Consider the following 20,320-nt stretch of genomic DNA (forward strand, 5'->3'; position numbering starts at 1 on the left):
GATTGACTTTCCTTTCTTTACTAATGAAGAGGAAAATGTGTTATGCAGCACAAATATTTCTCAGAAATACACAGAACTAGTTTAGAGAAATGATTTAAATCCTCAAAACTCGACAAGGAACGGTATATCACGGAAGATGGGACAGCAAGCAGGGAGGTGCAAGGCAGTGGTGCTGGTTATGATGTTGGATGACATAAATCCAAAAGAAGATGGATGAGGGAGACAAGCTGTACCAGGACTGGGAAAGGGGGCGGGGTTTATGGAGCTGGGGCTGACACTCTCCATCTACTGTTTCCACCCAGATTTACTGCATTTAAGGAGCACAAACATGAGGCACAAAAGACCTGAAGAAGCACAAATGTGCCTCTTGTCTTTTTCCCAATACAGTTCAGTGTTTTGCACGTTTGTAGCTTAATAAAAGATGAAGTTCCTGCATAAGTACTGTTATAAAGAGCTCTTTGTTTGGGTAATTCAACTCAATTCAATTCAAGTTTATTCATAAAGCGCCAAATCACGACAAGAGTCGTCTCAAGGCACTTCACATAATAAACATTCCAGTACAGGTCAGTTCATTAAGCCAATCAGTAAAAAGTTTCCTATATAACGAACCCAGCAGGTTGCATCGAGTCACTGACTAGTGTCAGAGTCTTTACAGCAATCCTCATACTAAGCAAGCATGTAGTGACAGTAGAGAGGAAAACTCCCTTTTAACAGGAAGAAACCTCCAGAGGATCCTGGCTCAGTATAAGCAGCCATCCTCCACGGCTCACTGGGGATAGAGAAGACAGGCACACACACACACACACACACACACACACACACACACACACACACACACACACACACACACACATACACATACACATACACATACACACACACACACACACACACACACACACACACACACACCCACACACTCACACACACACAACATAAGTGATAGTTTACTTTGGAGCTGGTCCCATTGTACCTAGCTGTTAGCTTATCAATCTGGTCTGAACTAATCTCTGTTTCTCTAAACTGAGGCCAGTTAGCAGCATGCAACAGATGAAAATAATAATAATAATAATAATAATAATAATAATAACTGTTCCTCCGAAAGTCACTTGAAAAAGTTTGATTGTTTTTATTTATAACATAAAAAAATACAACTATTAAATGATGGTAGATTAAAACATGCACGTTTACCTGTAATTGTGTTATTTTCTCCCTTTTAAATTGTTTGTGCTACTGTAGCAAGTGAATTTCTCCACTGTAGGATCAATAAAGTCTATTCTATAATATTCTGTTAACTTTCTAATTTAGCATTTGCTGTTCTTGTCAGGTTGTTGATCTTGTCATTTCAATGGTATCTTAGGCCGAACCAAACTCAACTACAACCAAACAGACAAGAAACTGGTGGATAGCAGAGGAAATGATGTTGTTTGAGTTCACCAATAAGGGCCTTTCCCTTGCCCACAGCATCATTTAAACCCATATTAAAACATGTAATATCACTAAAACGTAATGTATTAGAGTCAACAAATAATAAGGCCATGAGTCCCAAGGTTTTCTTCAGGATGATACCAGATGGATTCAGGTGTGTAAATGTCTGACTGCTTGCAGCACCAACTTACCCTTACGGGAAATATTACATTTTTTTTATGAATGAAGAAGCAAAGGTTTGTCCCAAAAGTCAGTTTGTGGCACTCTCTCAATTCCAAAAGCAAGTAACTGAAAATGGCCGAGTGCTTCTGAATGTGTTTGTGCTCACAACGCTGTCACAGTTCATATTTCTTATCATTAACTTCTCAAACATTTACATTTGCACGTCAAATTCAGACACCGAGCCTCACTGCAATTCAGCTACAACAGGTTTTGAGGACAGAAGCTCCGGGGAATGGTTTGAGGCTGGATCTGATCCCGACAGAGTCCATCTGACTCTGCCAGAGAGGTCAGCTGTTATTTGTTTAATTTTTGGGTGGGGCTTGGGGTCTGCTCATCATCAGGGAAATAATGAGCAGAAAAAAGTGTAGAAAATAAACACTTTTTTTATTCAAAAATAGGAAAAGATATGAGAGCCTAAAATCCCGTGAATCCAACTTGTTCAAAAGATACTTAAACTAACTGAAAACCTCCTAAAATAATTCAAATCTAATTTATTTTCTCTACTGTAAAAATATTTTGTGATCTTTAAGTGTTGTTTTTTTTTCTCCAATGGGAAAATACCTAGAATTCTGCTCAACACAAAGCTGGAGAGGTTATCTAACTATGAGAGCTTATGGAGAAGTATGAGATCCAGATGAATAAACATGACAAAACACCTTAACATCATCAGGAATTCATCCCATTTTCACAAAACAAGTACCTGCTGCTGCATTATGCTTAAATAAATAGTTAAATTATAGAACATGATGTCTATAAACAAACAGAAACATGCAAGGGCAGATTTACTGAGGCTGTGCATCTGTTGTAAAGTCAGTTTAGGAATACATTTCCAACTGTCTGTGTTTACTATTCAAGGGCAGCGATAAATAAGCGCCTTGAAGTGGTGGACACAGTGATCTTCCCCCTGGCTCTGTTACATTATGTATTCATGGCAACTTTCATTTCATAGCATAAAATCTGGGGCAAAAAACTGTATTTTAGTGAATGACTGTTTTACTCAGTGTTGTGCTGCACGATTCATTGTCATTTGGGCTATTGGGAAATAAAACATGACTTCATTTTGAACGCCGACCGAGTGAGGGTCTGGAAGGAGGAAAATCGGGCCCATGTTGGGAAAACCCGACCAAAATGTGTGTTTGTAGCTCACACATGGGGAAGCAGCCAGGTGTTGCTCTGCTTCCCCACCTTTGAACATGCACTCAGCTGCGGTTCTGCTTGGTATTCCATTGTGTGTCCTGCCTGCTCCACCACAACATAACAACCGCACCTAGTTACATAGTTTGTACTTAGAGCTTTATTATTCTCTTTTGCTTCTGATGTCTTCTGCACTACACGGGTAATCAAAGCAGTGCTATGCTGATAGGTAGGTTTGACTTAGATGTTTTAAGTTCTGTCATTAAAGATACATTCCAGTAATTTTTATCAGACAGTAAGAATCGAGCCACATGCTGGTCATGGGAAGGATTCATGCAGTCAACGCTGATGACTTTAAGTTGACATTTAAACCCACAATATACTTCCTGCAGTACCTGATTTAAACAGCAGGGGAAACTTTACAGCTGCAGGAATGGCAGCAGAAGAAGAGTTTACTGGAATTATACTCTTGATCTATGAACATAGCTACAATGTTGAATCATTTTCTCATGGTGAACATTAAAAGTGACTGAATATGACTTTTTAAAGCTATAATAGGACTTTGGTCTATTCAAAGGTGTTCACAAGGTTCTTTGTAGAATTTAGTCTTGAATAAAGTGATTTGAGCAGCTTTATTTTTGAAATTTTTGGGAAAAACAGCAGTTGCTGGCCAAGCTCATCCATCTCTCGATTGGTTGCTATGAGCTGAGAAACTCGATATCGGGGAGGGGCCCCTTCAGCATCAACAGGAGAGAGTTTGGCTTTATGCTAATTTCCTTGTTGTGATGTCACACTAAGGGATTATTGAAATGGGTTGTTTTAAGCATATAATTTCTAAAATTATAAACTGACACAAAATGGATGGACAGTTTTTATCCATGTTTGGAGTGCTTATAGATGCAGTAGAGACAGCAGTGCAAAAGGTGAGTTTTGCATAATATATCCCTTTTAAAGGTGTGGGACACTTGTTTGATCAATATATTTGCCGTGATCTCTAAATGGAACAAATACTTTGTAAGTCATACTTGGGGGGGGGGGGGGGGGGGGGGGGATATACTGATGCACCATTTCTCAGACCTAAAAGTTCCCCACATCTCAATGATTGTTGGGTTCAACAACAGTTTTCTGATATTTAAACATCTCATCTCGCCTCCAATTGGATAACAGCAACATGACTATCATTGATTTGCTATGTGGACGTTTAATATCCACAAATAACACAAGCCTAAAGGAGTTCTGCTGTGTGGCAAAGTTGCTAATGCTAATGGTTAGCTTGTACTAGTCAAGATGTTCGCCACTTTTTCCTAGACGTTAAAACAAAAACAGCTTTCCTTGTCGTGAGTCAAGATGGGTGAGTCCATAAATATTAAAGTGACAGTGTGTAGTTTTTACCATTAATCTCTGGAAATATCCACTGAAATGTTGTTGTAAATTAATTAAAAAATGCCCAGTTGTTGATAAATATTGGCAGTTTCATATATAACCATAAAAATCTGTTCAAAAATACATGGGGGCGGGTCTAAGTCTCTGGGCAATGCCACATTGGATGCCATGTTTCCTTCTACGGAAGCCCGTGCGGACAAAATGCATTTACTGATTTGCAACAAATGGTTGCAAAACTTTCACCATTAATAAAGCCCGTTGCTTTACACATCTACCTCTTCACTCATTGCCGGTGATGAAAGGGAATCTGATGATCTTGTTATTTTGCTGGAGATTGCACTCCCAGGGATTTTTGAACCTAATGGCCATTTGTTGGTAAGGTCTTATTTGAACACCAAAATAACATTTGCTTGCAATGATTTAAGTATTTACTGCCCCCTATCGCCTGGGAAAATACACGCTGTCACTTTAAAGTGACAGTGACGTAGAGCTTTCAGGCTTTTTAAATCCTAGGTGTAAGAGACTATTTCATGTTAAGCCTGCATGAACAACTCAGAGTGACCAGTAATAATCAGAAATAATCATCAAAAAGGAGTTTTCAGTGCCCCGCACCTTTATGATCACAGCAGCATTGAAAGCAAGATGCCACTATTTTGGGATACTCCAGCACAACACGTTCTGAAGTATTTTGGCTTCTGTTAGCTGGGGGGATAAAGATAGTGTAGAGATAAAAAAAATAATCGAAGGAAATAATCCAATAAAGTGTGACTGTTATTTCAATAGGTTTTCAATAGAATAACAGCAGGTTGGTGCAGACTGACATAATAGTTTGTTGGTGCAAAAGAATGTGTGTCGTACTTTAATTATTTACTAACTTAATAGGCCTTAAAGGCTTTAATGACTTCTCCTCACTTATCTGGACTGTCTTAATGTAGGTTAGAGTAAGGTCGTTCCACATCCATGTAAATAGTTTCTAAATCAGTAAAGACCAGATAAACCATGCTTATGGAGCCACAGAGTGCTTCTTAAATGTCTGAAGGGGTGATCAGGTCTGTGCTCATTTAGCCTGCGTTGTAGCTACAAGAAACAAGTAGTGAGTGATTTTGGTAAATGGTGTGCTCCCAATCAACAGGTCTGCTCATTTTCAACTCCCGGCTAATTTGCTCTGCTACTGATAGACTCCTTTGGCCATTATTGAAATGAGCTGGTTGTGTCTGTTTGTGGAGATAAGTGCACTTTTAGAATCTCGCCCACAGAACTGGAAAACTCCCACAAGCAATGAGCTGGGAGTGAACATTCAGGCCCTGTCCACACGTAGCCGGGGATCTGCCAAAACGTAGATATTTTTCTACGTTTTGGCCTGTCATCCACACGAAAACGGAGTTTTTTCACACGAAAACGGATCTTTTTAAAAACTCCGGCCAAAGTGAAGATCTGCGTTTTCTCCGTTTTGGGTGTCTGCGTGTGGACGGACAAAACCGGAGTGTTAAGGTCCGCAACGTCACTTTCCGCGACAAAAAAATGCTGACATCACGTGTGCGACCTGTGTTTACACTAGCCGACAGCATGGATGCCCTCAGAGCTGCGCTCGCTTTATCAATTGTCCAAGCGCTTTCTGCTTGTTTGTTTTTGCAAGCAGAATTACTGCTCCTTGTGGAAGACCACAGACGAAGGACGAGGTTAAGAACGGGGGAAGTACTGCCACCTACAGGTCTGGCATGTCCTTAACAACGTATTTATCCGGGTACGTGTGGACAGAGTTTTTTTTTTTTAAACAAGGTGGTGTGGATGCAAGTTTTTGGAGGGGCAGATATTCGTTTTTAAAAAACCCCGGCTACGTGTGGACTAGGCCTTAGACTATGGTGGATCCGCCTCATTGTCTATATTTTGGGTCGTTCCACATGTGGCATCCTCACTCACTCCTTTGTTAAAAGCAGTCCACTGGAAACATCTGAAAGGAAATGATTGATGTGTGAGTAAACTCAATGTCTCCAGGGAACACACACACACACACACACACAGATTTCCACCTTAAGGGTCAACACACAATTAGACTTCAGAGAACTCCTTCCAGTCTCACAGAGAAGCTTGACATGCAGGCAGGCATAGCCAGCAAGACAAGGGTGTTGACCCTCCTATGAACTAAACTGCTTTGTTGGTTTACCCGCTGCGGTGGAGCACTTCTTCATACGATGACTGGCCACTTCCTCACTGCCATGGTGATTCACGACCTCAGCGGTTGCTAAAAATACCAAGTTTGTTTTAAGAATTTGGGTGCAGACTTGGAGGGAAATGTAATTGGCTACTGCTGGTTCTCTGAGACCCAGGTTTTCAATCACGGAAACGCAGTCCCAGTATGACCGTGCTGCTCGGAAAGGTCAGATTATGGTAAAGCAAAGCACCAAGGATGTCTGCTAACCTTGAACATGACTTTAATGTTTTGGTTGCAGTTGGTTGCCAGGTGATTTTGCATCAGGAGAACTGTGTACAATAAGTGTTTCCTTTTATGCAAAGTCTTTCTTGTCTCCTTTGCAAAAGAAATGGCTCCCAATTGTGTGCAAAGAAGTTGCAAACTTGAGAATGAAGGCCCAAATCTGACCTTTAGAGACATAAAAATGTCCAGAACACCTTGGGAGAAGCAAATCTTGTAAATTAAGTGTGAGCACAATTTTAAAACTGCAATAGCAAACTTACAGATCAACCTAGCTTTTAAGCTCAAACACGATCATGAACACTCACCCTTCCAGTCGGCTATCATCCCTGGACCGAGTCAGCTGGAACCGGAACTGACACTGACAGAGGAAACGAGAGAGCGCTAAACATCAGTCGCGGTTTTCTTTGTCCAAACAATTTTTGCTGCCCACAACTACAAATGGTGTTTTTCTTTTTGGAACTCTGGCAGTTGGTCCTAAAGTTAAAGTGGTAGCAGCCGGCTGTTTCTCATTCTCCAATGTTATTGAGTGTAGAACCTCTCACACCAGTTTTGCTCTGTTGCTAAATGCATGAGTGCGTATTGAGTGGAGGAACCAGGGAAATCCAGTGGTTCAGTGAGACAGGCTGAAGGGGGGACTGGTTGGAGTTTGGCTGTAGCATGAGTGGCAACCCAAAAGTGCGTTGGGAAATGGCCAACATGCAGTTTAATATAGAACACTAGTACGTAACCCCAATTGGTGTTAATTGTTGCTTTCAGACCAAGCCGTGTTATTGGTGAGAACCAATTCATTAACTCATTCACTGCCAGCCATTTCCTGATCACTGACGGCCTTCGCTACCTGCGTTTCTCACCGTTTTTACTGTTTTTTTAAGACTCACAGAACGTTGCGCGCTAGCATGATGTCGATGCCAAAACAACCAAAACAAAGAGGAGACTCACCTCTTACATCAGGAAGAAGCCGCGTGTTTCGAGCGTTATCCGTTCTTTCATAATCCGTTGTCGAATTGTGATCAGCAGATGCTTTTCCGGTTCGCGCCTCACTTTTTTTACAGGAACGGCCCAAAACGATCTCCAAACACATGGATGTGTTGCTTCCTGATCAGGTGATCTGTGACGTACGCGGATGAAGATCGGCTTCAGGGCTGAGATGTTTGTTCTCTCAGCGCGGGGGCTCGTTCCGATGCTCAAACAGTAAAAAAAATGCAAATGACGACTTTAGTCGTCAATGGCAGTGAATGAGTTAATTTAATAAAAAGTCATTATTTAAAGGAAAAAAAAATGTTGGTTTTTGTCACTGAGAAAATGTTATTTTCTGAACAAATGCTCACATAGGTTATTGTTAGTGTGAGTTAGTGCATGTAAAAAAACATCTGTCTGGTCACAAAGCTCCAGATGGCTTCGGCCTTTTTATTTTTATTTATTCATTTAATTATTTGTTTGATTGCTACACTGAAGACAATCTTCATAAAGGAAGTTCCCAAAGTGATTTCACAGTAAAAATATTTAATTAGGTGAAGTCATTTACATTTTTATTCACTTCTTCCAGAGTGAAATATTCATCAAAATGTGTTGAATTTTAAATGAAAATGTAAGAATCATTAAGGCAACAGTGGAAGCCTGAGCTAAAATAGAAATGAAACTTTCTACACTAAAGAACACAGAAAAACTTCACTGAACACCAATGTCCTTGAGAAGTTGCCTGGACTCCACAACACCAATGATCAGTCAGTGTGCTAAAGGGAGGCACGAGCGTAGAGAGCTGTATGTCTCTTTTTATTGGTAATACATGGATTTTCCAAGCCAAGTTTCTTGTTTTTATAGGTCTATATAACCCGTTTTATCCCAAAGCATCAACTACTGCTGGTTTAACGCAACCCCGTGGCATCTTTGAAGCACACATCAAACCCTGATGTTATTCTGGAGGGTTTTCTTTCGACTAAAGAAAAAATCCTGACAAGGAGGGACAACAGAATTGGAACAGGACTTATCGTGGTTTCGTTTTTATTAAAACACGAGTGAGAATAGATTAGTCTAAGACTACGTAGGGTCACTCAAAAGACAAATAAACGGTGGCATGTATTTTTCTGCTATTTATTCCCAACTCAAATTTTCAGAAAAAGTGATGATGTTGTCAGGTTGTCCCAGAGCAGGGGTGGAAGTGTGCGGAGATTGTGTTGGGGACTCTCTCCGAGCACGGGGTGGTTCCTCTTGTTGTAACTCATTAGCCCATTTTACAAGACACACCATACCGGTGAATCGACGTAACATTACCGCAACGGTGTGTCTTATAAATGTGCCATGTCAGCATGGTGTTGTGCAAATTTCGCGGCAATTGATCTGCCGTAATGGTTTGTCTTATAAACGGGCATTGCGCTATGGCCATAACCCTAACCCTAACCCTAACCAACAAAGGGAGGTGTCATGATGACATGGGGAGTTGATGCCTACAAGTTCTCAATGGGATTAAGATCTGGGGGGTTTCATGGCAATAGATCCAAAATGTCAACGTTTTGGTCCCCGAGCCACTAATTTATCACTTTTGCCTTATGGCACGATGCTCCATCATGCTGGAAAATGCATTATTCTTCACCAAATTGTTGTTGGATTGTTGGAAGAAGTTGCTGTCGGAGGGTGTTTTGGTACTATTCTTTAGTCATGACTGTGCTTTTGGGCAAAGTTGTGAGTGAACCCTCTCCCCTGGATGAGAAGCAATCGCACAAATGAATGGTCTCAGGATGCTTTACTGTTGGCATGACACAGGACTGATGGTAGCGCTCACCTTTTCTTCTCTTACCTATATACCTTTTCTACATTTTCTAATATATGCAAATTGCTATTATAAAATCTTAAGCAGCAACTTTTCCAATTTCCATATTCATGTCATTCTCAAAACTTTTGGCCACGACCGTAGCGCCTTCTAGAGTCCTGGAACCCCCCAAGGCACTTTACAACACAATCAGTCATTTACCCATTCACACACATTCACACACTGGTGGGGATGAGCTACGTTGTAGCCACAGCTGCCCTGGGATGCACTGACAGAGGCGAGGCTGCCAAGCACTGGTGCCCCCGGTCCCTCTCACCGCCACCAGCAGGCAAGGGGGTTAAGGGTCTTGCCCAAGGACACAATGACAGCGACAAACTGAGCGGGGCTCCAACCTGCAACCTTCTGATTACGGGGCGAGCACTTAACTCCCGTGCTACTGTCACCACGATACGATAAATAGATCCCCACTATTACATTCAACATTGTTTATATCTGGTGATAATTTATTTATTTATTTTTCATTAATATCTTGCAGAGAGGAAGATTTTGAGATGATTAAACATTCTATTTCACCTTTTAGATATTATGTATTAATGATGATACAGAAATTAGGTTAAAGCTGATTGTGGAAAGTCTACTAATAAATGGTAGGAACGTAATAAGGAGTATTGAGCTGTTACTCTGCAGGATTTCTTCCTTGGTGCAGATGTGAAGAGGAAAATGGCGGTTAGTGCCATCCGGTACTTGGTGGAATGTTAGGGGGATTATCCATGCAGAATATTCACCGTCTCAGATAATTTCTTTTTGTCTTTTCACCATTAGCAAAGTCGTTCACCCTGATATTCCATCTGCAAGCCTTTCCTCTTAAGAAGCACGTTTCTAAGTTCCCCTCGTCATCAGCTTGTCATGTCAGCGTTTTAAATGGATATTTTATGAGTTGAAACAAATGCGGGCGAAAAAAACAAAGCTAAATCAACCTTGCATATTTTACTTGTTCCGCCTGCTTATTTTAATTTATTATGAAAAAAATAAACCTGAATCCTAATTTCTTCACAAACTCAAAGAAATTGTGATGCAATGAATGTTAGATGTGTGTTTGGAATTACTGTTTTATGAATATCATCTCTGGACTGGGATTTCTGCTAGTATGTAGATTCATTGGCAATTTGTTCCAAAGACTGTCAAGATTTAATGGATTCCTTTTATTAGCTTCCAACAAATTGCCCTTTTAGAGGATGGAGCATTTGCATTATTCATTTGTGAAAGAGGAAGCATTTATGAGTTCATTTAGTTTAGTTCTACTTGAGCTCAGCAGCCAGCAGCGGGACAGAGAGCGACTCCTCGCAAAAAGGCAGACGGAGACCTCCGTGAGAGATGAAAACAATCTCAGCCTGAACTTCTACTTCTTGATCTTTCAGGTGATTCAGCGCAGAGAAGATGGCTCGGTCAACTTCTTCAGGGGGTGGGAGTCTTACCGCGAAGGATTCGGCAAAGTCACCAGTGAACACTGGCTAGGTAAGAGGCTCGTATGCGTGTGTGTGTGTGTGTGTGTGTGTGTGTGTGTGTGTGTGTGTGTGTGTGTGTGTGTGTGTGTGTGTGTGTGTGTGTGTGTGTGTGTGTGTGTGTGTGCGTGCATGCGTGGTTATGGCTAATGTTCACTGTGAGGCTTCTAAATTCACATTGAGTGAAAGCATGGAAAGTACATTTCACACATCTTGGGTCACTTTTTGATAACAAAGATGTATTAAACTGTCACATTAACAGTGACGGTCACTTTGATATCAAGTCACAAGCTGCTGAGTGACGGGATGCAACGTGACACTTCCAAAAGAGATGGAGGGTCTGTAATGAAATAACTTTTAATTTGTTTACGTCACTCAAAGTTTCCACTGAACCTGCATTGCTATGTTAGTAAGAGTGATAAATACACGTGTGTCTGGCCAAAAGACCATGAATACAATTATAATATCCTTATTTTCCATACGTCAAACACAAAACAGAATAATTCCCCTTTTTATCACCAAACCCATTCTGTAATTGCTGATATGTTCCAGAGGAATGCCTTTCCAATTTTTGCTGGCATCACTATTTAGTTTCCAAATAGATGAGGCCAAAAAATGCCAGGAGATTAAATTTATTTTAGTAATAAAATATTCTACTTCTTTAAATCTATTTTTTTTAAATGCACATTATATTTAATAATAAATGGTAGGGATGTGAATCTTATAAAAGCTCATGATTCAGTTTGATTCAGATTCTCTGGTTGATGATTCAATTCAGAATTGATTCTTATCACACAATGTGTGTGTGTGTGTGTGTGTATGTGTATGTGTGTGTGTGTGTGTGTGTGTGTGTGTGTGTGTGTGTGTGTGTGTGTGTGTGTGTGTGTGTGTGTGTGTGTGAAGAAGTGGGGATAAAGAGAATACAGTGTGTCAGTATATGTGAAACTAATACACAGGTTTTAAAACATCCACAAGCATGTAATCACATAAACCAGTAAGACTAACAGGGACTATATAAGCACTATAAAAGTGTGTTTCTTCTTCTTCTACTAATTAGTTGGCATGGAACAACAATCCACCTCAAAATTGAAATAAGTTTCACATAAATATGTGATTCTAATTGAAAAAGTGTTGAAGGGATACTTTACAACTTTCTCATATTTTAAATAATTTTCTTGAGCCAGTGTGTGCTAAAATGACCGCTTACAGGTTAATGAAAGGCCAACCAGCTTCTATCGCCCCCTGTGGCCAGAATATTCCATTAAAAGCAAGCCAAAATTGCCTGGTTCCCCTTTAAATTCCAACTGTATGTTTCCAACTAGTCATCAGCAGTTGTAGGACAGGTGACAAATCTGACACTAGGCTTTTCCTTAATGTGGTAAAAGGAAAGATGAGGACAACAAAAGCATGAGGCAAAAGTCGTGATGGCTGACATATTTGTGTAAAATCTCTACAAGGAGATCCTAAAAGGTTTTTTTTTTTCTGTGAAAAGACAACAGCAACATTTTTTCTTGTCTTGAAGACGTTTCACATCACTTTCGAAAGGCTTCGTGAAGTGAAGTGAATACGTGTCTAAAACCCACAGAAGTCTTTTGGGTGAGAGGTGAAACGTCCTCAGGAAACAAGGAAAGAGGTACAGTTGTCCAGAAAAAAAATCCCAGCAACAGCTGACTGAACAAGAAACACTTCTAGCTGAGGATTGTAACATTTTCTCACATTTTCCACAAACACATTCAGCATCTAACTGGATCTCAACAAAATCATGCTATTATTTGAATTCTGGATGTAGTCTAACACTAACCTTGCAGCACACAAGCAGGACTGAAAACCGAATAATCAAGAATCTCAGGGGACGATTTCCACGGCGGCAAGAAATCAGTAGCCCGTGTTCGAGCACCGTCTCTTTTTGTCCTGATCTTGGGCTTCTCCCACACACCACATGCCACACATACTGTCGTGTAATTCATGGCCCAATGAAACAGTGACTCTGTGATGGTGACAGCGCTCTGAAGCCTTCCCGTCACGACTCACATGGAACAAAGTTTTAACAACTCAATATATGACCTTCATAAAGAAAATCTATCTTTCATTCCACAAAGAATTATCTGTTAATTAGCTGTTCTGTGTTTTTTACAAGTTCTTCACCAATCAGCAACCTTATCACATCTTCCTCTCCGTAAACGCCCGTCCAAAAGGAGCAACGCATCAGCAGGAACGTTTCCTGGGGAGATTCCATTTTAGTAGCATTAATGAGCTACTGTATCACCAAAGAGAATCTGGATGTATCTCTGTTGCTCTCGCAAGTTCACACTGGCGGAGTAATTAGAGCTTGAAAAAGTCTATTTCTGTAAGAGCACACACTTGGTCATGGTCAAGGTCACGGACGAGCCAGACCAGAACCGAGGTTGGCTCCCATCAGAGCTGAAAGTGCTTCACACAAAGAGACATTTTCTATGTCTATAATAGTTTGTGTCTGCAGGGAGCTTGTAGATCAAAGTTTACCATGTCGTGTTAAAGCTTTTGCGGAAATTAGTGTCCTTCGATCATCACTTCTATTTTACTGAAAAAGCTTTTGTAACGAGAAATGACTCAAATTGAAGAAGCTGGTCATTATTATTTAGGTAAGTGATTCATTAGAGGTTTATGGATTAAATCTTACAGCTGTGCTGACCTTGATTGTTGCGCAAAACTAAAGTTAAAGTCAGAACTAGGGATGCACCGAAATGAACATTTTTGGCCAAAACCAAAACAACGAAAATGAGTAAACCATGTCGATAACTACAATGACAGCGTTGATGGCTACGGTGTGTACTAACCTCACTAAAATCAAGGCATTGCAATAAATTAATCACAAAACCATGAAAAGGTTCATTTAGCATTGACATAGCAACAATGCTAAATGTTAATTCAAATCAAAATAAAGGTTTCACTTGACCCCACTCAAGTACATTAAATTATAATAAATTATAAATAAATATAAACATTGTGAATGTACAGGCTTATAACTGAAAGGCTTGCGGGGGACTGTAAAATTAATCCTTTAAGCGCCAAAGTCGCCATATTGCATTTAATGAGCCACTACTGCAAATGTTATCCCTCACGAAGTTCTTACTTTACACCAGAAGATACTGGAGATGTGTTATTTCAATCTGAGCAACACTTTTAGGTGTTTTTATTGACATTTTCAGTTTATAGAGTTTGAAAACTGAGTGAGGAGATGAGTAGAGCTCACAGAGGCTGAATATTATTATATATTAGAGAAGAAACTTAGATTTCTGACAGGTCTGTTCACTGTTGACAAAGCTTTGTCTGGCAATGGCTGACTCTGGTTCTGAAGAGTAATATTCACCCTCTGATGAAGACATTCACTCGTCCAGCGAGAAACAAAGTGACGTTGTAGCACAACAGAGCGTGTTTGCTTCACTAGAGTAAACACGCTTCACACACATGATCCAAAGCTTCTTTCATGGTGGGTGAAGCAAGGATGGCAAAAACGCCGCTAATGGTGACAGACGTAGCCAGACAGACGCGGTAGGTGTAAAACGTAAAGTAAAAAGTGCATCACATACTTGATATGAATATCCCAGCGATCGTAATGCTAAAAAGGGGCAAACTATTTTTATGAAGCAAAGAGCAAGATGACACATGAGGGTGGAACGAGATGAAACGAAAACAGGGTTCACTTGATGATCTATTTCGATGTTGTTTTTGTCATTGAAGCGTTTCGGCCGAAAACCAAAACTGCACTTTTAGGTCATTTTTGGCCAAATATTTTTGGTGGCCGAATTTTCGGTGCATCTCCAGCGTAAGCATTTACAGAGGACCTGTTGGTGAATTTTTAGATGCTTTATGTTTTGATAACTGATGCATAATTTAAAAATAAGCAACATTTTTAATAGCCTGGCCTGCCAGACTCACCCTCTGTCTATTCTAAACAGAGGACGAGTCTGGATACTCGGAGACAAAGAGTACCATGAGGGGTGGGACTAACCAGCTCACAAATAACCCATCAGAAAAAAGGCAGAAATGATGACTGTATCACGTAACGCTGTAGTTTCTTAGCTGTAGTCAAAAATGGCGTCTAGCAACGACGCAAACGTCATTATTTAGAAGAAAGGTTTTTAGCACTTCTTTATGTGGTTTTAAAGACATGTTCAAGGCATTTACAACAGAGGAAGGAGCCGCAGCGAACTCCACTTCAGACACCATCTTTGTTGTTTATGAGAAACTGAGCATCGCGGTGTAAGTCCATTTTATTTCTATAGCACTTATCACAGACATAGAATCACAAAGTGCTTTACATAGATCAAAACAAAATAAAACTAAGCCATAAAATCATAAATAGATTAACATCATAAAATCAAAATGCTCTCAAAACAGAATTAGATTAACATCAGAAAAAATTAAGTCATAAAATCATACATTTTCATAAACAGATGAAAGATTAAAAATTTGAGTTAAAAATAAGAAAATAAAAGTTTAGTTAAAAGCAGCTTTAAATAAAAGGGGTTTTAGCTGTTTTTTTGAAAGTGTCCAGACTGTCAATGCTGTGTAAGGATAAAGGAAGATCATTCCAGAGTCGGGGTGCAACAGTCTGGAAGGAGAGATCACCTCAACTTTTGTTTCTGGTCTTTGGAACTTCTAGAAGGTTCTGCTGGGTGGACCTGAGGGCTCGGGTTGGAGCATAAGGGGCTCAACACACGGGAGGCGACAAACGACCGCGATCAGCGAAATTTGTCGCTGTCGCTTTTATTACCTGACACACAGGAGGCGACTGGGGCAGCAGCAAAGCCGTCTACGCGTTCTGTTCCATGGCGAAATTGAAACTTCCGTTGTTTTGTTTGGCGGTTCAGAGTTAATAAAGCGGTAGATATGATGTTTCACAAGGTGCTGCTAGAGTTATGTGAAATCTTACTTCTGATTTTACTATATAAACATAATAATAATCAACTTCTCCTTCATGTTTGTTCGGAGATGTACGGAGCATCCTGCCCGCTCATTGGTCAGTGAATGAAACCTCCGTCGATTGGTCCTCGTCCGAGCGACAGCGATGAAAAGTCGAAAATATTTCAATTTTCTGGGATCGCGTCGCTGGGTCGCCTTCACAGATGGAATCACTATCTTCCATCAGTCACACGTGGCTCTGGCTTCAACACGCCATCTGAACCTCTTTAAAATCTCTGGATGCATTATAGACTGGTCTAAAACGACCGCTTTTCACCTGCACAAAGTTCACTTAGGCAGAACAAATGACTACATTAGGACAGGAAACATGTGCAGCTTGGACCAAAATGATATTCACTGTGATGGACGTCATAGAAAGAAGACAGGTAGCTGACTTGACAAAAACATTTTTGATGCAGATAATTGAAAGGCACAGTTAAACCATTTCGAAGCTTTGTAGCAGTGCTGCAAAATTACAGCAAAATGAGTGACAGCATGTTAAAAGTTAAAGACTGAGCAGTTACAGTGCAGAAGGTGCAGCATAATAAACAGTTATTCATCATTAAACGTGTGGGTGACAACCACGCACACACTCCCTCACATCTAGAGACAATTCAGGGTCTTTTTGGCATGTGAAGGGAAAACTAAAGTACTTGGAAAAAAACCATGTATGTATAGAGAAAACATACAAACTGCATGTAACTTTTATGCTGCAGTGAAACAGTGCTATAACTGTGCCGCCATGCAGCTTTCTTAAAACAGCACAATAAACCAATCAATGTCTTTTTCACATGTTACCGCAAACTTTCAACAATGTTGAAATGCCTTCTTTAAATTTATATTTTGTTCAGAAATAAAAAAGTAAAATGTTTTCTGGCATTTATATTCTTTGAAAAAGCATTGTTTTTCTTAAAGACGTGAGGCTCAAGAGCGGACTGTGGAGACAAGGTCCACCACCTCCACATTTCATCCTTGGTAGCTGCATGACTGTTAATAGGATTTGCAAAGTTTATATGATTTAATGGAGATCTAGGTCTCTTTTCTGACCTGAGGCCCTTACAGTATGCAACCCATAATAAAAAACATGCTACAAGTGCCAGCTAGATGTCCCTATGTCACGCTGTAGAGTCATAGTGGGAATGTTGAAGGCTCGGGATTAAGCTGACTGAATTTAAATGAGCCGGCCGCCTACTTTAAACCTTTCAGAGTACTTCATTCAGGTTGTGCTGTTGTCTCGTCACCCCCATCATCGATTACCCTTTGGGCAAAAATGAAAAATGGATTCATGCTTCCCCATGGCCTAGACAGAACCTCATTGCAGCTACCTTCCCTAGACCATGATTGCCCACATTTTCCACCAAGTGCCTCTGAAGGTCTGTGCATTTCTCATTTTCTCCAACAGTCTACTCACTCTGATTGTTATCTAATCTGTTTATAGAAATAATGAAAGTGGTTGTGATTTTAAAATGAAACAATGATGTTAAAATAAAATAAAAAAAGAAACGCTTTAAAAAATGACAATCTTTGTAAAGAGACCACTGTTGTTGCATTTCATTAAGGTTATGCAAATGGCCTCTTCTTGTGATGTTGCATATCATCAGAACAATGCAACCTTTTTTATTACTAGATATATACACAAATAACAGTTTTTTTTATTATATAACATGATTGAAATGGGTTTTATTCCATGTAAAATGCACAATATGGTTCTCTTTTTGTCTATGGACATCAAAGTAGAAGTGATCAACAAGGAATAGGATTACCAAATCACCAATGAAAAATATTACATTTCATCTGTTACGGGCATTTAAAAAATATATATAATATCCATATTTTTCTTATACCAATCCTTAAAAAGAAACAAGCAGCTTTTTAGAAATTGATTGTTAAAAACAACATTTCCTTTTAACAGATCAACTTTCATTTCAAATGTCTCAAAATTACCATAAAATGTTTGACTTTTTTTTGACATAATCCTTTGTCCCCTTTATGCATAATAGCTTAATGTTAAGAATGTTGACTGATGAGGAAGTGAATCAGCATAAAGCAGCCAGTGGCTTTTGTAGTTTCTTATTCAGTGGGTTTGGAGACGGTTGCAGATGCTCTGCAAATAGCTTCAGCATTTATTCTTAAATCTTGAGGATTTTGTTGCGAAGAGGGTAAGTTTATTAGTTGTACATGTTTTCCCTGTTTATTTTTTTCCAGGTGCTTTGGTGCCCTCCCACATGCTCAACAGGCATGTTGAGTCACTGTGTGACTCTAAACTGACCTAAGGTGTGAGTGAATGTGTTTGGTTTGTTCCTGGCATGGCTGGTGGTCTATCAGGGGTTTACCCCACCTGTTGAGCATTAACTGCTGGGATTCACCAATCCCATGAGATCCTGAGCTGGACAAAAAAAGAACACAAGTGAGTGACACAGGGGAACAACAAGTAGTGCATAAGAAATAAAAATAGACCAGAGACGAGGGGAAAATGCAGCAACATTTTCAGCAAATCTAAGCTTTGTGCCATGTTTTTTCCCCAACAGAACATATATATATATATATATATATATATATATATATATATATATATATATATATATATATATATATATATATAGCCTAAGAAGCTCGGGGTCTTGTTCACGAGTGAAGGAAAGCTATGCTGGACAATTGGTTGTGGCGTTCTCCGCTAGCATCTTACACCCCACAGTTATGTGGATTGTCTTAGATGACTCTTTGCATATATATATATATATATATATATATATATATATATATATATATATATATATATATATATATATATATATATATATATATATATATATTCTCTACAGTAGTCCTAAAATACCTTATCACAGATTAGAGTTGTGAAGTCTTTCCGCTGTTCTTTTTAAATACGTTCCAACCTGGATTGTGGAAGCTGAGTCCCACTGAACATTTTGTTATTATGAGGGTGTTAGGCTTTATTTGTTTTTATTTTCAATTTTGGTTTTATTGTTATTGTAACAGACATCAGACTTGCCCCCGATTAGTTTTGGTGTGTCTCACAAAAAGATAGCAGAAATGATGAATGCACCACATTTCTGATGAAAAGGAAAGCTTTCGTGCTTCATTTGAGGAAGTAAAAATCCAGACTGAATAATTCTCCCAACAGAGAAAGACTAAAGACCATTAGTGGGACAATGCTCTTTTGTTGTTACTACAATATCTATTAAATACCTGTTGCACTAGGCTGTTGCAGACTTTACTACCTGTAATATAGGTTTAAAACGTTTTAATTGAATCCCAGAGAGAGCAGCCTAGATTTCCAGATGTTTTTGACAGAGCAGAAAAGGACTGTAGTGTTCAGAGCTGCACTTTCAGCTTTTGTGTCTGAATGTGCATCCTTAGTCTTTGCATGTTTATTTATTTTTTCTCCCCGGCCCTTCTTTATTAAAAACTGCAGTTTTATCAGTTTTTTCTGTCAAGCATTTTAGTAAAAACATAATGCATAATTCAGGTCTGGGTTTTGATTACTACACTGTGATCTTCTACGTAAAATTACTTGAATTGCTGGGAAGCAAATGCAGGTGTTGGATTGAAAACTGATGCTGGCAGATTATTTTAATCAATAGATCAGCTTTAGGGACAAAAATCACGATCAGAAAAAAAAGGTCATCATTAATCGATACAGTTCTAATATTTACAAAATATATTCTGATACTGTATTGTGGAATCTCTCATAATCTGAGTGACATTTAAAGTAGGAATTGTGTTTTTATATCATTTCTAGTAGTTGTATTATTATTTTAGCATGTCAAAAACTATAATAAATAGGATATCAGTGTTTTAGTATTTGGTTTATTTTTATTACTAAATGCTAAAGGCATTCACATCACTTGTGGTTATTTAATTAAAATGGATTTTTATACAAAATGGGAAAAAATAAGATCACTTAATATTCTAGAGCTGTAGTCAATTTTATGAATCAGTTGAGCATGAGCAGCTGAATCAATAAATCTAAATGTAATTATAGTGTGTGTTTTTTCATCTTTTTCACATTCCCCATATAAAAAGAATAAATATTCATTTGCTTCCACACAAACAGATTTTATTTCTGTCATCCATCCACTCATCCAGCCATCCCAGTTGCTTTTGTCTCCACTCAGAGTAAACTCATCATCGTTTTTGTATTTCTTGTGTTTTTCGTCTAAAGAAAATTGTTATCAAGTGCTTAAATATAAAAACTATAAGCAGAAAAATCAGAACTAATACATAAAATGTCAAACAGAAAACATTTATAGGTCAAGTTTTTACCAACTTCTATCTGAACGGCGTGCTGCTCGTTGGGTCTTTTCATTGCATTTCCATAAGCTTTACACATGCTTTGATGTGTATTGGTTTTCCCACCAAGAGGACCACCAGACGATTGCATGGAATCAACAGAGGCAAAATGCTAATATTACTAAAGCTCCATCAGAACATGAATTCCCCTGATTGGTTGCCTCTCCCTGTGCCTCTGAGACAACACGAGTGTAT

General features: G+C 39.2%; 2 protein-coding genes across 3 annotated transcripts in view; one reads left to right on the forward strand and one right to left on the reverse strand.

Annotated features, from left to right (window-relative positions):
- LOC139070257 (uncharacterized) overlaps positions 1 to 20,320 on the reverse strand; it is a 295,005-nt gene that overhangs the window by 145,646 nt on the left and 129,039 nt on the right. The gene's annotated exons all lie outside the window — the stretch shown is intronic.
- fibcd1b (fibrinogen C domain containing 1b) overlaps positions 1 to 20,320 on the forward strand; it is a 226,432-nt gene that overhangs the window by 132,565 nt on the left and 73,547 nt on the right. For both annotated transcript variants that reach the window (XM_015943224.3, XM_015943223.3), the window contains one exon: positions 10,787 to 10,883. In XM_015943224.3, coding sequence (XP_015798710.1) covers positions 10,787 to 10,883 — 97 coding nt within the window. The remainder of the gene's footprint in view (positions 1 to 10,786; positions 10,884 to 20,320) is intronic.

Source organism: Nothobranchius furzeri, chromosome 6, assembly GCF_043380555.1.
Source record: "Nothobranchius furzeri strain GRZ-AD chromosome 6, NfurGRZ-RIMD1, whole genome shotgun sequence".
NCBI lineage: Eukaryota > Metazoa > Chordata > Actinopteri > Cyprinodontiformes > Nothobranchiidae > Nothobranchius > Nothobranchius furzeri.